This window comes from Lepidochelys olivacea (genome assembly GCF_965140295.1).
Source record: "Lepidochelys olivacea isolate rLepOli2 genome assembly, chromosome: 1".
Classification (NCBI taxonomy): Eukaryota; Metazoa; Chordata; order Testudines; family Cheloniidae; genus Lepidochelys; species Lepidochelys olivacea.
This window is the reverse complement of record NC_140411.1, coordinates 325,808,273-325,826,691: the sequence shown is the minus strand read 5'-3', so window position 1 is coordinate 325,826,691 and position 18,419 is coordinate 325,808,273. Positions and strand designations below refer to the sequence as shown.

At 45.5% G+C, this 18,419-nt stretch overlaps 1 protein-coding gene across 1 annotated transcript in view; it reads right to left on the bottom strand.

The window, feature by feature from the left end:
- Positions 1-18,419, bottom strand: part of LAMB4 (laminin subunit beta 4) — a gene marked incomplete at its 5' end in the record, with an annotated part of 84,682 nt that overhangs the window by 23,267 nt on the left and 42,996 nt on the right. The window contains 9 exons of the mRNA XM_084635948.1: positions 402-622; positions 1,031-1,255; positions 3,328-3,485; positions 4,955-5,186; positions 5,708-5,851; positions 8,797-8,974; positions 10,053-10,173; positions 11,135-11,256; positions 14,805-14,990. Of these exons, the coding sequence (XP_084492074.1) occupies positions 402-622; positions 1,031-1,255; positions 3,328-3,485; positions 4,955-5,186; positions 5,708-5,851; positions 8,797-8,974; positions 10,053-10,173; positions 11,135-11,256; positions 14,805-14,990 (1,587 nt within the window). The remainder of the gene's footprint in view (positions 1-401; positions 623-1,030; positions 1,256-3,327; positions 3,486-4,954; positions 5,187-5,707; positions 5,852-8,796; positions 8,975-10,052; positions 10,174-11,134; positions 11,257-14,804; positions 14,991-18,419) is intronic.

The following is an 18,419-nucleotide window of genomic DNA, read 5'->3' as shown; positions in this document are numbered from 1 at the left end:
AAAAGGACACTGTCGAGTTTGCCTGTTGGGTTCAAAATTTGACTAATTCTTCCCCCTTACACACTTGACTAATTCTTCCCCCTTCCCCCTTATTATAAAGGCATATAATCTGTGTGTGCCATTTCCACACAAAATGCTTCAGTGCTCCATTTCAGGAAGATACATGAACGCAAAGAGCTCATTGTTCATGAGCAAACCCTCCATAACAAAACAGCATGTATTGTATGATGCACCCAAACAAAAAAAAAAGATAAATTAATTTGTGACAGCTTCAAACTTCTAAGAAATTGTTATTAACAATGAGAAAAACAAAAGATTTTGATAATTTATGAGAGATTCTTTCAAAATGTCCCTGTAACTTCAAACATTACATCTCCCATCTAGCAGAGTCGTTATCTTGCCTGATTGCACTGGTTACTTTGAGAGTTTCTTGGGTTACAGTCACAGAACTGACATCCTATTCCATTAGACATGTTCCAGTAGCCAGAAGCACACTGGTCACAGGTAGAACCTATTACATTAGGTAAGCAAGGGCATACTCCAGTCATTCGGTTGCACAGGCAAACTCCATTTCCAGGTGGACATATTGCTGGGTTCACACCTGAAAAATTGCAAGTACACCCTGGAAAGAGAATGCCAGTTATTATATTGGGTAAAATAAGAGAATGTTAAAAATGCATTTTAATACCTTTAATTCTTATTTCTCTGTGAAGGGAACAAGTTTTTGCTTCTTTTCTTAGAGCATAGTACTGTACTACATCTCATTTCATAGTGGACTCTCTCATATGAGCCATATACCCTGGGAGGAATTCTTGAAGAATGACTAGGAATGGCAATTTAACTGACAGTGCAGGCACAATTAATGAGTCTTTGTTCAGCACTTTGAAGACAGTATTACATAAATTGTCCAGTTTCCATCATGTGTCTTACTAGCTCTGTAAAAACCAACCCCTCTGTGCACCATGATTTGTTTAAGGCAGATCTTAGTTCTTAGTGATAATATCTACTTGCAATTGAATTGTTTACTTACTTCTGCAGTTCTGAAGAAGTGCTGACCCAAAGTGACCTGGTTTGCAGAACTGGCAGTTTGGTCCCTGTGTGTTGTATAAACATTTTAAGCATTCTCCTGTAACCTTGTTACAGGATCCTGGATCTATCACATTGATATTATTATTGCAGGAACATGGCAAACACTGAGCCCCTGGTCTTCCTGGATTCCCATAGAACCCACTGGAGCACTCATCACACCGATTGCCTGCCAGAAAGGAAGGTAAAATCAATTGCTGAGTGCTAGGAACACAAGTGAAATCATTTTTTGACAAAACTGTTTGACAATTCCTACTGCCTGTGATAACCTAGATTTAGATGCAAGTTTCCCAAGTAACCTTATATCATCCAATTGGACATTGTTGCATTTTAGTTGTACAGTAGGTTAAGATTATATGTACCACATTGGCCAGAGGCTGGAAATGTGCAGCCCTTTCCCTCCCTCCTCCACCGCAACATCTCTTACCAAGGAAGTCCCTATGAGAGTGGTTTTAGGAGTTGGAAAATTCTGAAGGAATCTTTTTGAGGAGATTTCCCCCCAAACACCCAATGGGAAGCTAGGGGGTTTCCACACTCATGGCATGAGCCACAGATCTGTCCCAGAACCCAACAGATCCCCATGATCCTTCCAGCTCCTGAGTGACTTAGCCAGGGCCATCCTCATATAGGCTCTGTTTCTTTATTGGCTCTGGGCCTCCTCACCCTGGTATTACAGCTGCAATGGAGTTCCAGGGCCCCTCCTACTTGCAGCTGTCCAAGAGGCTACATTACTTTATCTCAGAAATCTTAATGGGCTGGTTGGGGGCCAGTGTGACTCCACTTTACCTCTGGCTGGCTCAGTCCCAACCAACACCTGTCCACTCCCTGGTCTTGGTCCATAACAGTCTCCAGAGCCTTTCACAGGCTCTTAGGAAGTGGGATATTGCAGACAGGTGACTAACTGTGGAGATCTCTCACTGAGTGCAGATCTTTGAGGTACGACCAGATCCGCAGTAATTATTCATGGCAGAAGTCCCCTGGATAAGTACTGGTCAGAACAAGTACAATCCTTCAGGGTTTAATCAGGCCTGCAAAGGGCATTTGACCTGAATAAAGATTATGGAATTTGACACAGTGTTTGCATGTCTTGCTATTTAGTTTTGACTAAGTAAAGGTGGATACTATGTCAGAAGTTGGCAGCATATTTTGAGAACGAAAGGTTTTGTCTTAAATACATGCTACAAATAGGAAATAAGGCTAGCACTGCCATTTCTACCTGACTCCTTCTCCTTTAGGAATAGCTGGTGAAAGAAAAAAGTATCAACTATGTTTTTCCTGAGGATCTTTGGATAGAAACACCAGCTAACTTTATTTTCTGTTTTAAGCGTTCATTTAAGGTAATTTTTTCTATCTCACAAAAATAAGCTGGTTTCATTCTGATGGACAAAGCAGTGGAAAAGCACTTTCATTTCCCCCCTGGAGATTAAGACTAATTTGACACTAAGAAATAGAGTCAAGTTGCTATCAAAACAGCAACATGTAAAATAACCCAGAACAAAACCACCCAGTTGCAAAACAATAGTTCGAAGTAAGAAAAAACTCTGCAGTGATTGAGAGATCAGGTCAAAACTCACGTATAAAGAGCTTTTCTCTTATGGGGCAGCATTTTAAACCAACATTTTCAAAACAGTTCACTACTTAGTCTTTGGGTGCCTCAGTTTTTGGGTATCCAGGGCTTGTTTAGTTCCGAGAGGATGAGCACCTGCAACTCCCATTGACTTTAGCTCAGCACCACTGAAAATGGGGTGTGAAGGGGTAGATCCTCAGGTATTATAAACTGTGATAGCTCTATTGACTTCAGTGGAGCTATGACAATTTACACGAGTTGAGGATCTGCCCGAAGAGTCGCAGATTGAGCGGCCGATCTTGGAGCACACTTTCTCAAATCTGAGCTTTAATGCATAAGGAGTTAATAGAAGGACAGACAACAGGTTTAATCAGTAATAAATGAAAGTAAAAATAAATTAATTGCTTCACTGAGTCCAGTTTTCTTGGGTTTCTTCTGGTTTCCTTAGTTCCTTGTTGGAACATTAATTTTGTAGTACTATTTGCTGTCGCTGGATGATCAGTTACTACATGATTTCCCCCTTTGTCCCAATAAACCAGACACTAGCCTTATTTATGTACCTTATTTTCATTATTCCACTCTGTCGCTGAGCAGATGGGTGTGAATTAGTTGTAATTTTTCAATCTTTCCTTAAGAACTGTAATATGCTGAAAATTAAACAATATGTTTCATACCTGAGTAGCCCTCATGACAATTGCAGACTAATTGCAAAGTGTGAGGATCTTGGTAACAGGAATGTGCAAAATATCTGTTGCTTTCAGGGGACTCTGGACACATACATGGGCGACAAGGCTCTCTTGTGAGAGGATTTCCATAATAACCATCGACACACCTGTCAAAACAGTCATCACAGAGACACGTTAAACTATCCTCCTGACAGATATACCTCTCAGTCCATGCCAATAGCTTGGTTCATTCAAGTCCATGTTTTAAAATATGATAGCACTTAATATGATGCCACTCCCATTATTTGGTACAGAAGTGTCCAGGCTTGAAGAGATTAAAGGAATTAGAAACACTGCTGTATTCCCCAAACGTGGAGCAAATTATTCATTTTATGTTCAAGGGGCATTGCCAAATAGTTCTGGCTCAATCATCCACCTCCTCAGAGACCCTTTTAATCTAATTGGTAATGTAAAATTTTCTAAATGTATGTATTTTAAATTTCCCACACGATCTCTGATGCATTGAGTAACTGTTATTTATAAAGGACCCACCATATTTTTGTTCTACTACTTCTAAGACAGCTAGTCGGCCAGCAGAACTCAAAACATAGCCTAAGGTTCCTATTGTCTAAACCATTTTCTAGAAGAACTCCCCATAGAATGCAAAGGGAAGTTCTCCTTAAACTGAATGAGAGGAGATGACTCAGCCAAACTAAACTAATCAGCCAACCAGCCCTATTACTGTACCAAAGCTGTACTGACATCACTTCTGTTGCTGCAAGAACAGACAAAAAGAAGAACGATTTCCAGCCCTATTAGAAACATAGGGGGGAAATAATTTGTCATTCATATGGAAAAGCTATAAACCAGTAGACAGAGAACTGTTCATTTAGGCGCCTCAAGGATTATTGCAAACACAAAGTAAGAGAACAAGTATTGAGAATTATTATTGTTTTGGAAAATTTCCTTTAATAATTGGTAAGATTCACAATTCTAAGATATATGCAGCACTTTTCACATGCATCAAGATACTGAGGAGTCAATCCTGTGAGGTGCTTCACGCCTCCTACCAGGTGCTGCGTCCCTTGAATTCAGTGGAGTAAAGATACTCAGGTCCCTGCAGGTAGCACACAGAACTTCATAGGTAGGGCCCTACCAAATTCACGGTTCATTTTGGTCAATTTCATGGTCATTGGATTTTTAAAAGTTTAAATTTCATGATTTCAGATATTTAAATCTGAAATTTCAGTGTTGTAACTGTAGGGGTCCTGACCCAAAAGAAGGTTGTGCGGGAATCGCAAAGTTATTGCAGGAGGGTTGCAGTATTGCCACCCTTACTTCTGTGCTGCTGCTGACGGCAGCGCTGCCTTCAGAGCTGAACTGCCGGAGGGCGGTGGCTGCTGGATGAGAGGCCAGCTCTGAAGGCAGCATTGACGCCAGCAGCACCATGGCATGGTATGGTATTGCCACCCTTACTTTTCCGCTGCTGCCTTCAGAGCTGGGCTCTCGGCCAGCAACTGCAACTCTCTGGCTACCCAGCTCTAAAGGTTTGACATGGCACTGCCTCACACCCAAAGATGCATATCAAACTATCCACTACCATTCAGACACTTTCTAGATGACAGCCCTTGCATACCTTTCACACCTACTTCCAGTTGTAAACCCACGGCAGCTAAGACATGCACCAGTCGCTGCGTCACAAAGCTCTGTGTAGCCATTACATGGACACGGACGACAGTTGGGAAACCCAAAATACCCAGCCAGGCACCGATTGCAGCATCGACCATCAACCTCTCGGCGGCATGAACACTGTCCTGTCAGCTGATCACACATAGTGCTCACTGAGCCTTGAGGATGGCACTCACATGCTAGATAAACACAAGAAAAAGCAGATGCCATGTTAAGGATCAGCTAAATTCTAAATGTATTTTCCTGAAACTGGTCACCATCTGAGGCCATAAGACTGAGATGTGGCTTCACTTAGATGTGCAGCAGGGGCTGTAGGCGTAACATTTTTGATATTATCACTGTAGGTTCATGCACATCAGTGGCTGGAAATCCCAGAAAATTTGGTGTGCATTAGCTTACCTGAACCTCTTTGGCCTGCACAAGTGGGTTGTGAATCACACGAGAAGAGCCTTCTAATAAGCCTTCTGGAATTGTCTGTTTCCAATCAGGCTGGAATTACCATCAGAGCAATCCTTTTTTCAGCACTTCCATTTCCATTGCCACTGGGAGCCAGGAAGCGCAGAGTCATATGGAAGTGGGGGTTGGGAGGAAAGCTAATTGTGCTCTTTGAATCTCAAATGAGGTTCACTTGGAGGAATGGGTAAAGATTCAGTTTGCTTTTATATGAACCACTGTTTAATGTTCACTGTTTACTACTTACAGTAACATCCATGGAAACCAAAACCAAAACTTCCTGCAGAACATCTGTCACAACAGCGGCCCGCAACATTAGGTTTACATTGACACTGGCCTCCAAGTTGACTGCAGCTGGAGCTCAGGGACCCTTGTGGATGGCACTTGCATGCTGTTGGCAAGAAAAAGTCATACACACGCTATATAAAAAAATATATATATAATGAAAAATGAAGTTAACTATTTTCATGCTTTTCCCCTCCTTAGCAGGTTTTATACTTAGATTTCAGAGTAACAGCCATGTTAGTCTGTATTCGCAAAAAGAAAAGGAGTACTTGTGGCACCTTAGAGACTAACCAATTTATTTGAGCATGAGCTTTCGTGAGCTACAGCTCACTTCATCGGATGCATACCGTGGAAACTGCAGCAGACTTTATATACACACAGAGAACATGAAACAATACCTCCTCCCACCCCACTGTCCTGCTGGTAATAGCTTATCTAAAGTGATCATCAAGTTGGGCCATTTCCAGCACAAATCCAGGTTTTCTCACCCTCCACCCCCCCACACACAAACTCACTCTCCTGCTGGTAATAGCCCATCCAAAGTGACAACTCTCTACACAATGTGCATGATAATCAAGTTGGGCCACTTCCTGCACAAATCCAGGTTCTCTCACCCCCTCACCCCCCTCCAAAAAAACACACACACTTCAATCTCTCTGGTCACGCAATCACAGACATGAAGGTCGCTATCTTAAAACAAAAAAACTTCAAATCCAGACTCTGGCGAGAAACTGCTGAATTGGAATTCATTTGCAAATTGGATACTATTAATTTAGGCTTAAATAGAGACTGGGAGTGGCTAAGTCATTATGCAAGGTAGCCTATTTCCCCTTGTTTTTTCCTACCCCCCCCCCCCCGACGTTCTGGTTAAACTTGGATTTAAACTTGGAGAGTGGTCAGTTTGGATGAGCTATTGCCAGCAGGAAAGTGAGTTTGTGTGCGTGTGTGTGTCCCCCGGAAAAAAAAGGGGGGGGGTGAGAAAGCCTGGATTTGTGCTGGACATGGCCCACCTTGATTATCATACACATTGTAGGGAGAGTGGTCACTTTGGATGAGCTATTACCAGCAGAATAGTGAGTTTGTGTGTGTATGGGGGTGGGGGGGTGAGAAAACCTGGATTTGTGCAGGAAATGGCTCACCTTGATTATCATGCACATTATGTAGAGAGTTGTCACTTTGGATGGGCTATTACCAGCAGGAGAGTGAGTTTGTGTGTGGGGGGGGGTGGAGGGTGAGAAAACCTGGATTTGTGCTGGAAATGGCCCAACTTGATGATCACTTTAGATAAGCTATTACCAGCAGGACAGTGGGGTGGGAGGAGGTATTGTTTCATGTTCTCTGTGTGTATATACAGTCTGCTGCAGTTTCCACGGTATGCATCCGATGAAGTGAGCTGTAGCTCACGAAAGCTCATGCTCAAATAAATTGGTTAGTCTCTAAGGTGCCACAAGTACTCCTTTTCTTTTTATACTTAGAGTTACCAGAGATGTGCTAAGAGAACAAAGCAGAGTCTGAGTCCTGAGAACCAGGGGTTTATCTGCCACCAAATTATGTGCTTTGAACTATTTGACCAGTCAGCAACATGAGCCTTAAAGTTCTAATCTGGATCTATAAAGTTCAGGATATTGCCAAATTTGGATCCAGATATAAATATGCTCAAAGTCTGAGGTGTTTGGTTAAGGTCTAGCTCTAGCTAATACTTTTGAAGAGAGGTTTGCTAATGTTTGGACTTTGAACCTGCTCACAAATCCACTTACAGACATCATCAACTAATGGAGGTGGTAAGAGCAAATCACAAATCATCATGTTTCAGCAAAAAAATAAAAAATGGAAATACCTTGATAATTACATCACTTGTGGTAATTCTGCTTTCTGTCCTGGTTACCACCAGGAAGAGAAGAGTTGTATAATTAGACATGATTGAATTATTTGTTGCAAGTAATGTACCTGATGAATGTTCACATTTTTGTTAGCCATAATAGCATTTGTAGGCCCTAGCGGCAATGCTTATTTTATGGGATGCAATGATTTTTCCCTCATAATTTAACCTGCACTATAGATGGTGGAATAATATGTAGCAGATAATTCATTTGATGATTATTTTCTGTCAGTTGTGTACAAATTACTTGTGAATGTTTTCCCCATTATGCAACTAGCTCTCTGTGTGAGAATTAATCTCTTGCTCTCTTTCACAGATACGCATGCACAAATGCATGTGCACAGCCACTCACAGAGTGGCAATGAATTTTTCAAATGGCAGAAATATTTTCTGGTTTAGATTGAAGAAAGGGTCATATTTGGAGCCTATTTTATCTGAACTGGGTTGCTCATTCTAAGCAATAAGACATTTGTTTGAAGGACACACAATACTTTTCAGCATACTGAGCAAGCCAGGTTAAGTATGACTTGTGGGTATTTTTGCAGCACTTGCTAACAGCCACCAGATTAGGAATCACTGTTTCAGCTCAAATTTCTCTGAGTCTTTTGGCTCCTGCCACAGTAGGACATGGGTGAAAGGATGGCAGTCGTGCTATCTTTTTCCAGCACCAATCCTAGGCTCTGATCATGCAAACAAACAGTGCTGATGCAAACAGCTGCCAGAGGAAGCCATTTGAAGTGCACGACAAGTTTTATTAGTCCTACAAAATCCAGGAAACTATGCAACATGCTCTGGAGTGCCATCTATTGGCACTGTATTTATTTATTAACTATTTATATCTACGCAGTTATAGCGCACCTATAACAATAGTCTACCGAGAGCATGTAAAGCAGGGGTTCTCAAACTAGATGTTGTGACCCCACAAGGGATTGGGTGGTTATTACATGGGGGCGGGTTGCAAGCTGTCAGCCTCCACACTCAAACCACACTTCGCCTCCAGCATTTATAATGGTGTTAGATATAAAAAAAAATTGTTTTTAATTTATAAGGTGGGTCGCACTCAGAGTCTTTCTGTGTGAACGGGGCCACCAATACAAACGTTTGAGAACCACTGATGTAAAGTCAGCCATCAGTAGAAGTGTCTGTACCATGCTGTTAGTACAGATACTTACGAACTGCTCCATTGTGAATACGAGCAGACATGCTAACTGTGAGTCTTGCACATACTTCAGGTAGAATATGAGGTCCAACTTCTGAAGCAATTTCGACACAGTGATACTGCTGGTACTCATCTAGATCTTTTTGACTGCACAGGTTCTCCGCAGAACTGATTCTGGGAATAAGTCCAAGCTTTGGAGTTGACAAAGAAAGGAAAGGGCGTTCAGAAAACTGTAGTTTACCAAACTCTGCTACTTCAACTCTGCGCTTCACGGTTGGAAACCCTGAGCTCAGCCATTTCTAGACCTTCCATCTTACTGTTCCATCACCCAAATCCCCATTTATTCTAAGGTTTTGGGTGTTGCCCTAGATTTTGAGATAAATGAGTCTGCATTATGTATATAGAAAACCAAATTATGGTATGTCCTCAGAATGATGTATGTACAGAACTGCTGATGAAGTCAGCGGCAGCTGCACTTGTGAATCTAAAGGCAGAATTTGGCCAACATTTTTACATGCATTCTTGAGAGAGAGAAAAGTAGTTTGAAGAACTGAAGTCCAAACTTGTTCATTCTTCCCCCTTCCCCCTTCCATCAAACTCAGTTTTACGAAGATTATCAGAGAAACTGATGTTGAACTATTTTAAAATTTTATCTGGAAATGAGCACAAACCAAATACCCCCCTCCAAAACTTCCTTTAAACTTGGGAAATGTTTGGATATGAATTTCAAGTGTGACTCCCAGCTCTGCAATGAACCATTCCAAAACTCAAATATGAACACTTCTGGGAAAATTCAGATCTAGATTTAGATCCAAACTCCAGGATCCATTTCTACACATATCCAAGATTTTCCATGAGGATCACACATATTAGCTTAGATTTTGTAGAGAAGCTGTGCCCAAAGACCTGTGTGCATTTACCCTACTAATGATTGCACATCATCAGTAAACGAACAAATGATCAATTATACAACCAACTGGCTAGTAACGTGTGCAAATACTGTGACTGGACATACAGTTATAATATTCAGACACAGAACTTAGAACACAAATACAAATCTGTATTTGAACATGAAAATATGTACACCCAGTACAAATTAGTGTAACCACAGGCATGCTTTTCTGATTTTTTTGGATAAAATTTTATTTTAAATGGTTAAAATAAGAGTTCTAAAGTCTGTTCACAAAATATTTTTGAATATGCCTCTGTCAAGGAGGGTGAAACAGGTATAAATATTATTAAAAAGAAATATGTAACAGGATTACTTACTGAATCAATCAAGATGTATGATATAGTCTTTGGATCAGAGGCAGAAGGCTGCGATAAATAAACATCTACAAAATACTCTACTCCTGGGTCTAAGCAGAAAGGAGTATGTAGAAGTGCAACTCTGTTTAGAAGGAATAAATATAGGAGTCAATATTCCTTTATCAGAGAGTTAATAGGTATAAAGTATTTGCTTAAGAAAATATATAAAGGATGTAAATAAAGATTTGGATAAGTCTTCTGTGTTCACATGCCTTATTAACAACGGGAGTTACACACACATGATCGGGAGAGACTAGATCCTGTGTGGGAGTTTGAGATGGAGGAGGATGCAATTGACTGGGGCTCCTATGTGTGACAATAATATAAATAATAAATAATCCATTTGATGGCTTAATTTCATCGAAATAAGTGGCAACCATTCCTTCACTGTAATGATCACTGTAGAGTGATTTTTAAGATGATGAACTTTTAAAAACATTCTATTTCTTGCTGGTATCCCAGTTCTGGATCTGTCATGAGCAATGTCCACCTGGTCATTCTGAGGATATTTGTGGAGTCTGTAACTCGTTATTCACATTTGTGCACTTCCTACCATTCTTTGGCTGAGACATTAAACTGAAGCTGTTTCCTTCTTTTAGCTATGGAAGTGCAAGTTAAAAACTTTAAGGCAGTTCTGAAAATAGGCGAAGCCAAGGACATCCTTGGGGTCTCTTGGCCAATATTTCATCTCTTTAATGAGGTAGGTTCTAAAGACCAACATTGTGTCGAGTTATTGGTCCAGTAGCCAAAAGGGTTGCTGTCAGGAGCTGGGCCTGCATTCCTTACTCAGGCAAACCTTTGACTTATGTGGAGTTTTGCCTAAATCAGGACTGCTGCATCAGGCCCTCAGATTGCATCCTACTGCTGCTCTGTTCTTTGGTGTAGCAGCAATGCGAAAGGCCACATGCCCTGTTCTAATTCTGAGTATGTTCCATTCATATTCTCACTTTCCCATGCATCTATCCCTTTGCTACAAAACACCTCCGAGAAGAGCATTGAACACTGAATATTTAGAGTTGTAAAGAAGGTAACAACATCCTGACCTCTTTGTAGCTGGCAGAGCCAATGTGTGTGGCTCTTGCAGAAGTGCCTTGTTTCTGCAGCGATCACTTGTCAAAGCACCAGAGGGGTTGACCGCAATACTTCCTATCCAGTCTTCTAAAGACTACACATTTGGGAAGAAAGTTGTGATCGTTTTCAAAAAATACCTGAAAAATTCTTTCTCACATGCACATCAACCTGCCAATGTTACTGAGAGCCAAACTAAATTATAACATATTGCAGTAATAACCACCAAGTTCCCTTTTGTTCATTACATGATGTTTTTTAGAATGTTCTTTACTGAAAAGTGCAGGAGAAAAACAATGGTTAGTATAATCCAAATAAGTTCAAAATGGAGGGTCAGATCTTGAACTGATGTAAATGGGTATCGTTCCAACAAAGTCAGTGGAGCTGTGCCCATTTACACCAGTTAAGGATACGTCCCAAGAGGTTATAATACAGAATTCAGCACATAACTTTGCTCAAATTGCTATTAAGTAAAAATGAACTGAAATAACTTTGTAATGAGGTTCTTAAAATTCTAAATGTATTGTCTAAATCTTTACCTGGGAAAATTTATATCATAGCAGCACAATTCAAAATCACAGATTCATTCAGAGCTGATTCTTGCACTCTAAATCAATGGGAGTTTTGCCTGACTCAGAATGATAGGAGCGGATCTTTAAATAGATTAGTAGACTGTTTAAAGTATAACAGTCATAACTGATAACTTGAATGGTGTTGTTACTGTAAATATCTGAGAAGTGAAGGAAAAAGGGATGTTCTACTGGGCCATGTAGACCACATATGTGGCTTATAGGAATAATTGCCAACTGTTTAATCATATCTAAAATGATTATGCATTTTTCATGTGTCAAATATATGGGCACAAGATGAAGTCAAATCAGGGGACACAGATCAGGAATTCTGGAGGGTGAGGCTGCCCAGAAAATATTCTCCAGTTCTGGTTCTGTTTTATTTTATGAATGACAATGGTATGTGGTGCAGGGGGATCATGTGGGGTCAGTGGTGCAAGTAGAATCCATTTCTTACTGGTATGGGGGGGCATCAGTTAAGGGGGAGGGGGCATGTGACCTCCCCACGTGACCCTCCATGTGACTCTTCCCTGCCCCACCCCCAGTCCAGGGCCCCCACGCTCTCCCCGTTCCCTCCCCAAGATCCATCCCACGTTACCTGGGCCGGGGCAGAGCTCTGTCTTCTTCCTGCTGCGCTGGAGACTTCGGAACCGCAGTGGGGAAAGGAGAAGAACATGGGGCCGCTGGGCAGCCCCACGCCAGCAGCTCCTCCAGCACAGTTCTACAGCCCCCAGCCCCGCCCCTTGTCCTTCCACTAGGGTGACCATGTACCTGTTTTTCAACAGGAACACGTGGTTGAAAAGGGATCCTGGCAGTTCCAATCAGCACTGCTGACCAGGCCATTGACTGTCCGGTTGGCAGCGCTGTGCAGCGGGGCTGGCAGGCTCCCTGCTAGCCTCTGCGCTATGTGGCTCCTGGGAAGAAGCCAGCATGTCCAGCTCCTAGGCTTAGGGGTGGCCAGGGCGGTCCGCGTGCCGCCCCACCCTCCGCCTGCAGGCACAACTCCCATTGGCTGGGTCAGGGCAGGGGACGAACTAGCTCGACTTGCCAGCACTCAGCAAGCGGCTGTTGAGGGGTCATGGCGCACACCTCTCCCACTGCTGCCAGCCCTCTTCTCCTTCTCATGCTTCTCCTGTGGCTGGGCTTGAGCTGTGGTGTGTGCCCTGCGGTGAACCAGTCTGTTGCCCCATTGCTGGCACCCAGGAGTTCAAGGTATGTATCCCCGTCTCCTAGCACTGGGAATGGGGCTGCTGGAGGAGAGGGGAGGAGAACGAGACAAACCCAGCACCCAGCCCGGCCCGGCTCAGCCAGCTCGGGGAGTTGGGAGAAGGCCCGGCCCAGCAACACCGCCTCTGCCCCAGCAGCGCCACCCCTGAGTCCACCACTGGCCCCAGTAGCCCCGGACTCTAGGCAACTCCTCCCCCCGAGCCCTGCACCCCTCCCTGTCCCACCCCCCGCACCTCCATCCCCCTCACTGCCTCCCTCCCCAAGCCCCCACACCACCATCCCCCTCATGGAGTGATGGAATGAGCAGGGGGCAGGGCCTTGGGAAGGGTGCGTAGGGGTGGGGCCTCAGGGAAGGGCGGGGAAGTGGGCGGGACAGAGGGCGGGGCAAGGGTGTTCGGTTTTCTGGAATTAGAAAGTTGGCAACCCTACCTTCCAGGCAGCTGTGTCTCCTCTGTCTGTACAGCGGCAGCCCCACCGGAGGACAGGGCTTGGGGGGTGGGGCTGGCAGTGGTACAGCTGAGCCAGAGGAGCTGCCTGCGTGGGGCTGCCCAGCAGCCCCACTTTCTGCTCCTTTCCCCATTGTGGTTCCCGGGAGAGCCCTGGGGGTTCTGCTTCTTTCCTCACTGTGGTTCCCAGAAGAGCCCTGCGGTTCAGGGCTCTCCTGGGAACCGCAGTGGGGAAAGGAGCAGATCCCCCAGCCCCACTCCCTGCCCTTCCACAGAGCTGCATCTCCTCTGTCTATACAGCAGCAGCAGCCCCGCCGGAGGACAGGGATGGGGCTGGTGGAGCTGCCAGTGTTCTGCTCCTTTCCCCATTGCTCCTCCCAGCAGGGAAAGGAGCAGAACGTTGGCAGCTCCTCCTGCAGCTGTGGCCCCCCAGCCCTGTCCTCCGGCAGGGCTGCTGCTGTACAGACAGAGGAGACGCAGCTCCGTTGAAGGCCGAAGGGCGGGGCTGTGGATGGGACAGCTGCGCCACAGAAGCTGCTGGTGTGGGGCCACCAGCTCCTCCTGTGTCTTTCCGGTACACCGTACTGGCTATAAATACCTTGCTGGTACAGTGGACCGGACCATCCTACTTGCATTGCTGTGTGGGGTGCATGTTACTGCTCCCTTGAAAAAGATGAAAAGGCCATATCTCTTTTTTTTTAGTTTAAAATGACAATATTGGGTTTTTTGAACATTAAGCTTAAGAGGAGGAAATCTCTCATTTCCTCAAGCAACCTTATCATTAAAGATGCTTCAAAAGTCGCACTATGGGGCAAATCTTGTCCTGCATGGATCAGCAAGGCTGGGGAGAGGGGGCAAAGTAGAATGGTACCAGCTTTCAGAAAGCAGAACAATCCTGCTTGGGTACAAGGCAGACTGGCTCAAGGTGACCAGGGAACACGTGTGTGTGTGTGTGTGTGTGTGTGTGGTGGTGGAGGGGGTGGGGAGAAATCCATTGCTGCCCTCTCAGAAGGACAGTGTGTGTTCCTAGCTAGCATGTGCTGCCTGTGGCAGCATATGCACTAGCCGGCTGTGGTACACGAGTGGGTCCAGTAGCCAGAACCTTGTCCTAGTGCTAGGTTGGTTATCAGAGCCTGTTGATGCATAATTACTTCCTCCTTACAGGCCACTGTGAAACACCTGGCAGGTTTTGGGCCCTATATCTTCTATTTATGGGACAAAAATATGATAGGATAAAGCTGATAGTTTTGCTCCAAACCTTTGTACAAATCTGAAAACAGATGTGTCAGTCCAAAGCTCTTGTTCATTTGTCATATTACTACCAAAAGTGAAAGAGACCCTGCTCTGGAACAGCATCTCTTAGGAAAGTGTTAATGGTGAATTAAAGGTCTGAATTCAAATACCTCAGGTTCATAACGAAGAGCGATATCAAAGTCCATCGCAAAGGGAATGTTGCTGATAGTAAACCTTAATCCGGCACCATTCAGGACACGGGCAAAGCCAGGACCTGTCCATGTGACAGGTTTGCCAGGGGTGGGCTCCCTGAAAACAATGTCCAGAGCAGAGTTCCTCCCAGACTGAACCCAGCCCTGCAAGGAGATAGTGACACTGTGAACAATAAATACAGGACAAAGATAGGTGCTTCTGCTGTGCAGATTCCTAGTTTCTGCAACTAGTCAGCATCATTTTGTAAACATGCTGAAGATTTGGTCCCCTAAAAAAACTCATATATATATATATAAATTAAAGTTATAGTCACAGCTAGAAAACCTCTCTTGCTCTTTGTCTGGGGATTGTGGGAGGTTCTAGAAGTGAGGCTGTGTCTGTTATGTGCTTTAGCTGGATTTCTGTTAGTCTGTTTGGTTACTTTCTGTTTCTTTGTTTCAGGGGTGTTGTTGGTTCCTCCTTTTTTTCCCTTGGGGTGGGTGGGTGGTTTTCTCCATGGGGTTCATTTCAGATGGGTTTAGTGGTTTGACCTGCAAGCATGGGGTTCGGGGTGTGCCTGCTGTCTCCTACGCTGCAGAGGATGTGGTGCTGAGCGTCGGTAAGGTTATTGGCTGTGCTAATATAAAATCTGCCTCTTGAATGAGCAAATCTATAGTGACTTTCCTGGCCCAGAAGCAGTTTGTGAATTGTTTGGTACAGTAGGGACTCTGGGTCAAGGAGTCTTTTCTTCAAGTATTTCCCTTGTTTACTCCTGCTAATAAAGTAGTTTTTTCCAATGTCCCCCCTTCCTTCACAACAAGACATTGGTATCTGCTCTCTCCCACTACGGGAAGATAGTTTCTGCTGTTAGGATGATTCTGTTACGCTGCAAGAACTCAGATGTGGGGCATGTTGTGTCATTCTGCCACCAGTTTTATATGGTTCTAAATAATCTGGAACAGCTCTCGAACCTGGTTTTAATGCACCACATAGATTATACAATATTTGATACCACTGAAAACATGAAATGTCTCTAGTCTGGTGACCCAGGTCATTTGAGGGGTTCCTGCGCATGCACTGCCTACCACTCTCGGGGCAACAGATATGCCAGCTACTCCCACTGAATCTCTCTTCTGCATGAATGATAAGAATGTTACAGTGGTGGCCCAATGTTCTTCTGAGCTGGCTGAGTCTGAGGGAGATGAAGAGGATAATGATGATCTCTGACTTCTCACTGGTTCCAGATGTCCCAGTCTGTCAGCTACATAGGAAGGGTGGTACAGTGAGAACGAGATTAGTGACTTTTTGGATAGCACTAAAGCAGGGGTGGGCAAACTACGGCCTGTGGGCCGGATCCAGCCCCTCAGGACTTTGGATCCGGCCCACAGGATTGCCACTCAGAAGCGGCCGGCACCACGTCCCTGGGGGTGGGGGGTGCAGAGGGCTCTGTGCATTGCCCTTGCCTCCAGGCACCGCCCCCCGCAGTTCCAATTGGCTGGGAACGGTGAACTGTGGCCAATGGGAGCTTTGGGGGAGGTACCTGGAGGCGTGGCAAGGGCAGTACTCAGAGCCCTGTGCCACGCCCTCCCCCAGGGGCCATGCAGGGACGTGGTTCCAGCCGCTTCCCAGAGTGGCACTGCTGCCACCCCAGAACCGCTTTAGGTAAGTGGCACCAGGCCAGAGCCTGCCCCCCGAAACCCTCCTGCACCGCACCCCCCACCTCCCTGCCCTAAGCCCCCTGCCTGCACCCTGCACCCCAACTCCCTTCCCTGAGCCCCGTCACACCCTGCACCCCAACCCCCTGCCCTGAGACCCATCCTGCACTTCGCACCCCTCCTCTGCCCCAATCCTTTGCCCTGAGCCCATTTCTGCACACCGCACCCCCTCCCACACCCCGCACTCCCTTCCGCAGCCCAACTCCCTGCCCCGGCTCTGCATACAATTTCCCCACCCAGATGCGGCCCTCGGCCCAGAAAGTTTGCCCACCCCTGCACTAAAGGGAAGCAGCGAGTTGAGGTTGGGCCTATATTCCTGATTTACAGTGCTTTGTTCACTCAGCCGCCTTTGTCTCGAGAGATACCTTGGTTGATTGCAGGAATCATTTCCATCTCAAAAAGTTGTTGGGTAAGGTGAGGAAGCATTCAGGGATTGTTCAAGATATACTGGCCTCTCCATGGCTTATTTTGTTAAAAGTACTTCCACTTTCCATTGTTTCTCTCTGCTTTTGGCGCTCTCCTAGTCACTATGGTGCTGCTCAATTTTGGCTCTCTAAATAGTAATGGGTGCCGGGGTGGTCATAAAAGGGCACAACTCTTCGAATTTCTCAGACAACTATGGGCTGATGTGGTCCTTTTGCAAAAGACACACTCAGACCCCGATAACGAGGGGAACTGGTTGAAGGACTGGAAAAGTGAAACTTTCCTGAGCCATGGTTCCAATGTCACTGCTGAAGTAGCTGCTCTCTTTTCCCAGGATACTGGGGCACAGATCTGCTCTGTGAAGGAGACTATGCAAGGGCGGCTTCTCCAGGTGGATACACAAATTGGCACTATTGTTTTAAATCTTTTTTCTGTGTATGACCCTATTCTGGGGTGAGATCGTGTCTCCTTTCTATAGACACTTGCCTATGCCATGTTTGGCTATGACCCAGATACTACCATTGTGCTTGAAACGGATTTCAGTTGCAGTGTAGATTATGTTTTAGACAGGAAACATGAGGAGCCAGACCCTTAGTCAGGCATGGAACTGTACTGTCTCCTGTAGACCTTTGGACTAGTAGATGTTTGGAGGCCCTCTCACCTCACTGTTAGGAAGTACTCTTGGATGAAGGCCCAGCTGCAGATTATAAAACGTATAATCAAATTGACTTGCAACTTGGACACTTTTTGGCTGACTTGGTGTATTAACAATATTTTGAGTGAACTTGGTGATGATGATTAAAGCTACGATTTAGTCACGGAGGTCACAGGAGTCACAGAATCCATGACTTCCAGTGACCTCCATGATTTCAGCCTGTGGTGGTTGGGAGCTGCAGGGTCCCCTGCCTCCAGTGGGAGCAGGGAGCTGCGGGGTACCCCCGGCCCCTCTGGAGCTCCCAGCCGCCGCGGGCAGTGGGGGAACCCCCAAGTTCCCAGCCGCCGTGGGCAGTGGGGGAACCCCCGGCCACTGGCAGGGCAACCCCTGAGCCTCTGGCAGCCGTGGGCAATGGGGGAATCGCTGAGCCCCCAACAGAGGACCCCCATGGGCGGCGGGAAATCTGAGCCCTTAGCCACTGGTGGAGGAACCCTCCAGTTCCTGGCTGGGGAATTTTGCAGTTCCTGGCTGTCGCAGGAGAACCCCCGCAGCTCCCGGCCCACCGCCACTGGGGGTACTCCGCAGCTCCTGTCCGACATGGGAGGTGGGGGCACCTCACAGCTTCCAGCCCCCACGGGCAGTAGGGGACCCCTGAAGCTGCAGGGGTACCCCGCAGCACCCAGCTGCTGCAGGCAGCTCCTAGCCCTTGCAGCAGCCAAACTTCAGGCGGTGTGGGGACCCGCAGATCCCCATTTTGTCAGGTATATTTTTAATAAAAGTCATGGACAGGTCACAGCTTC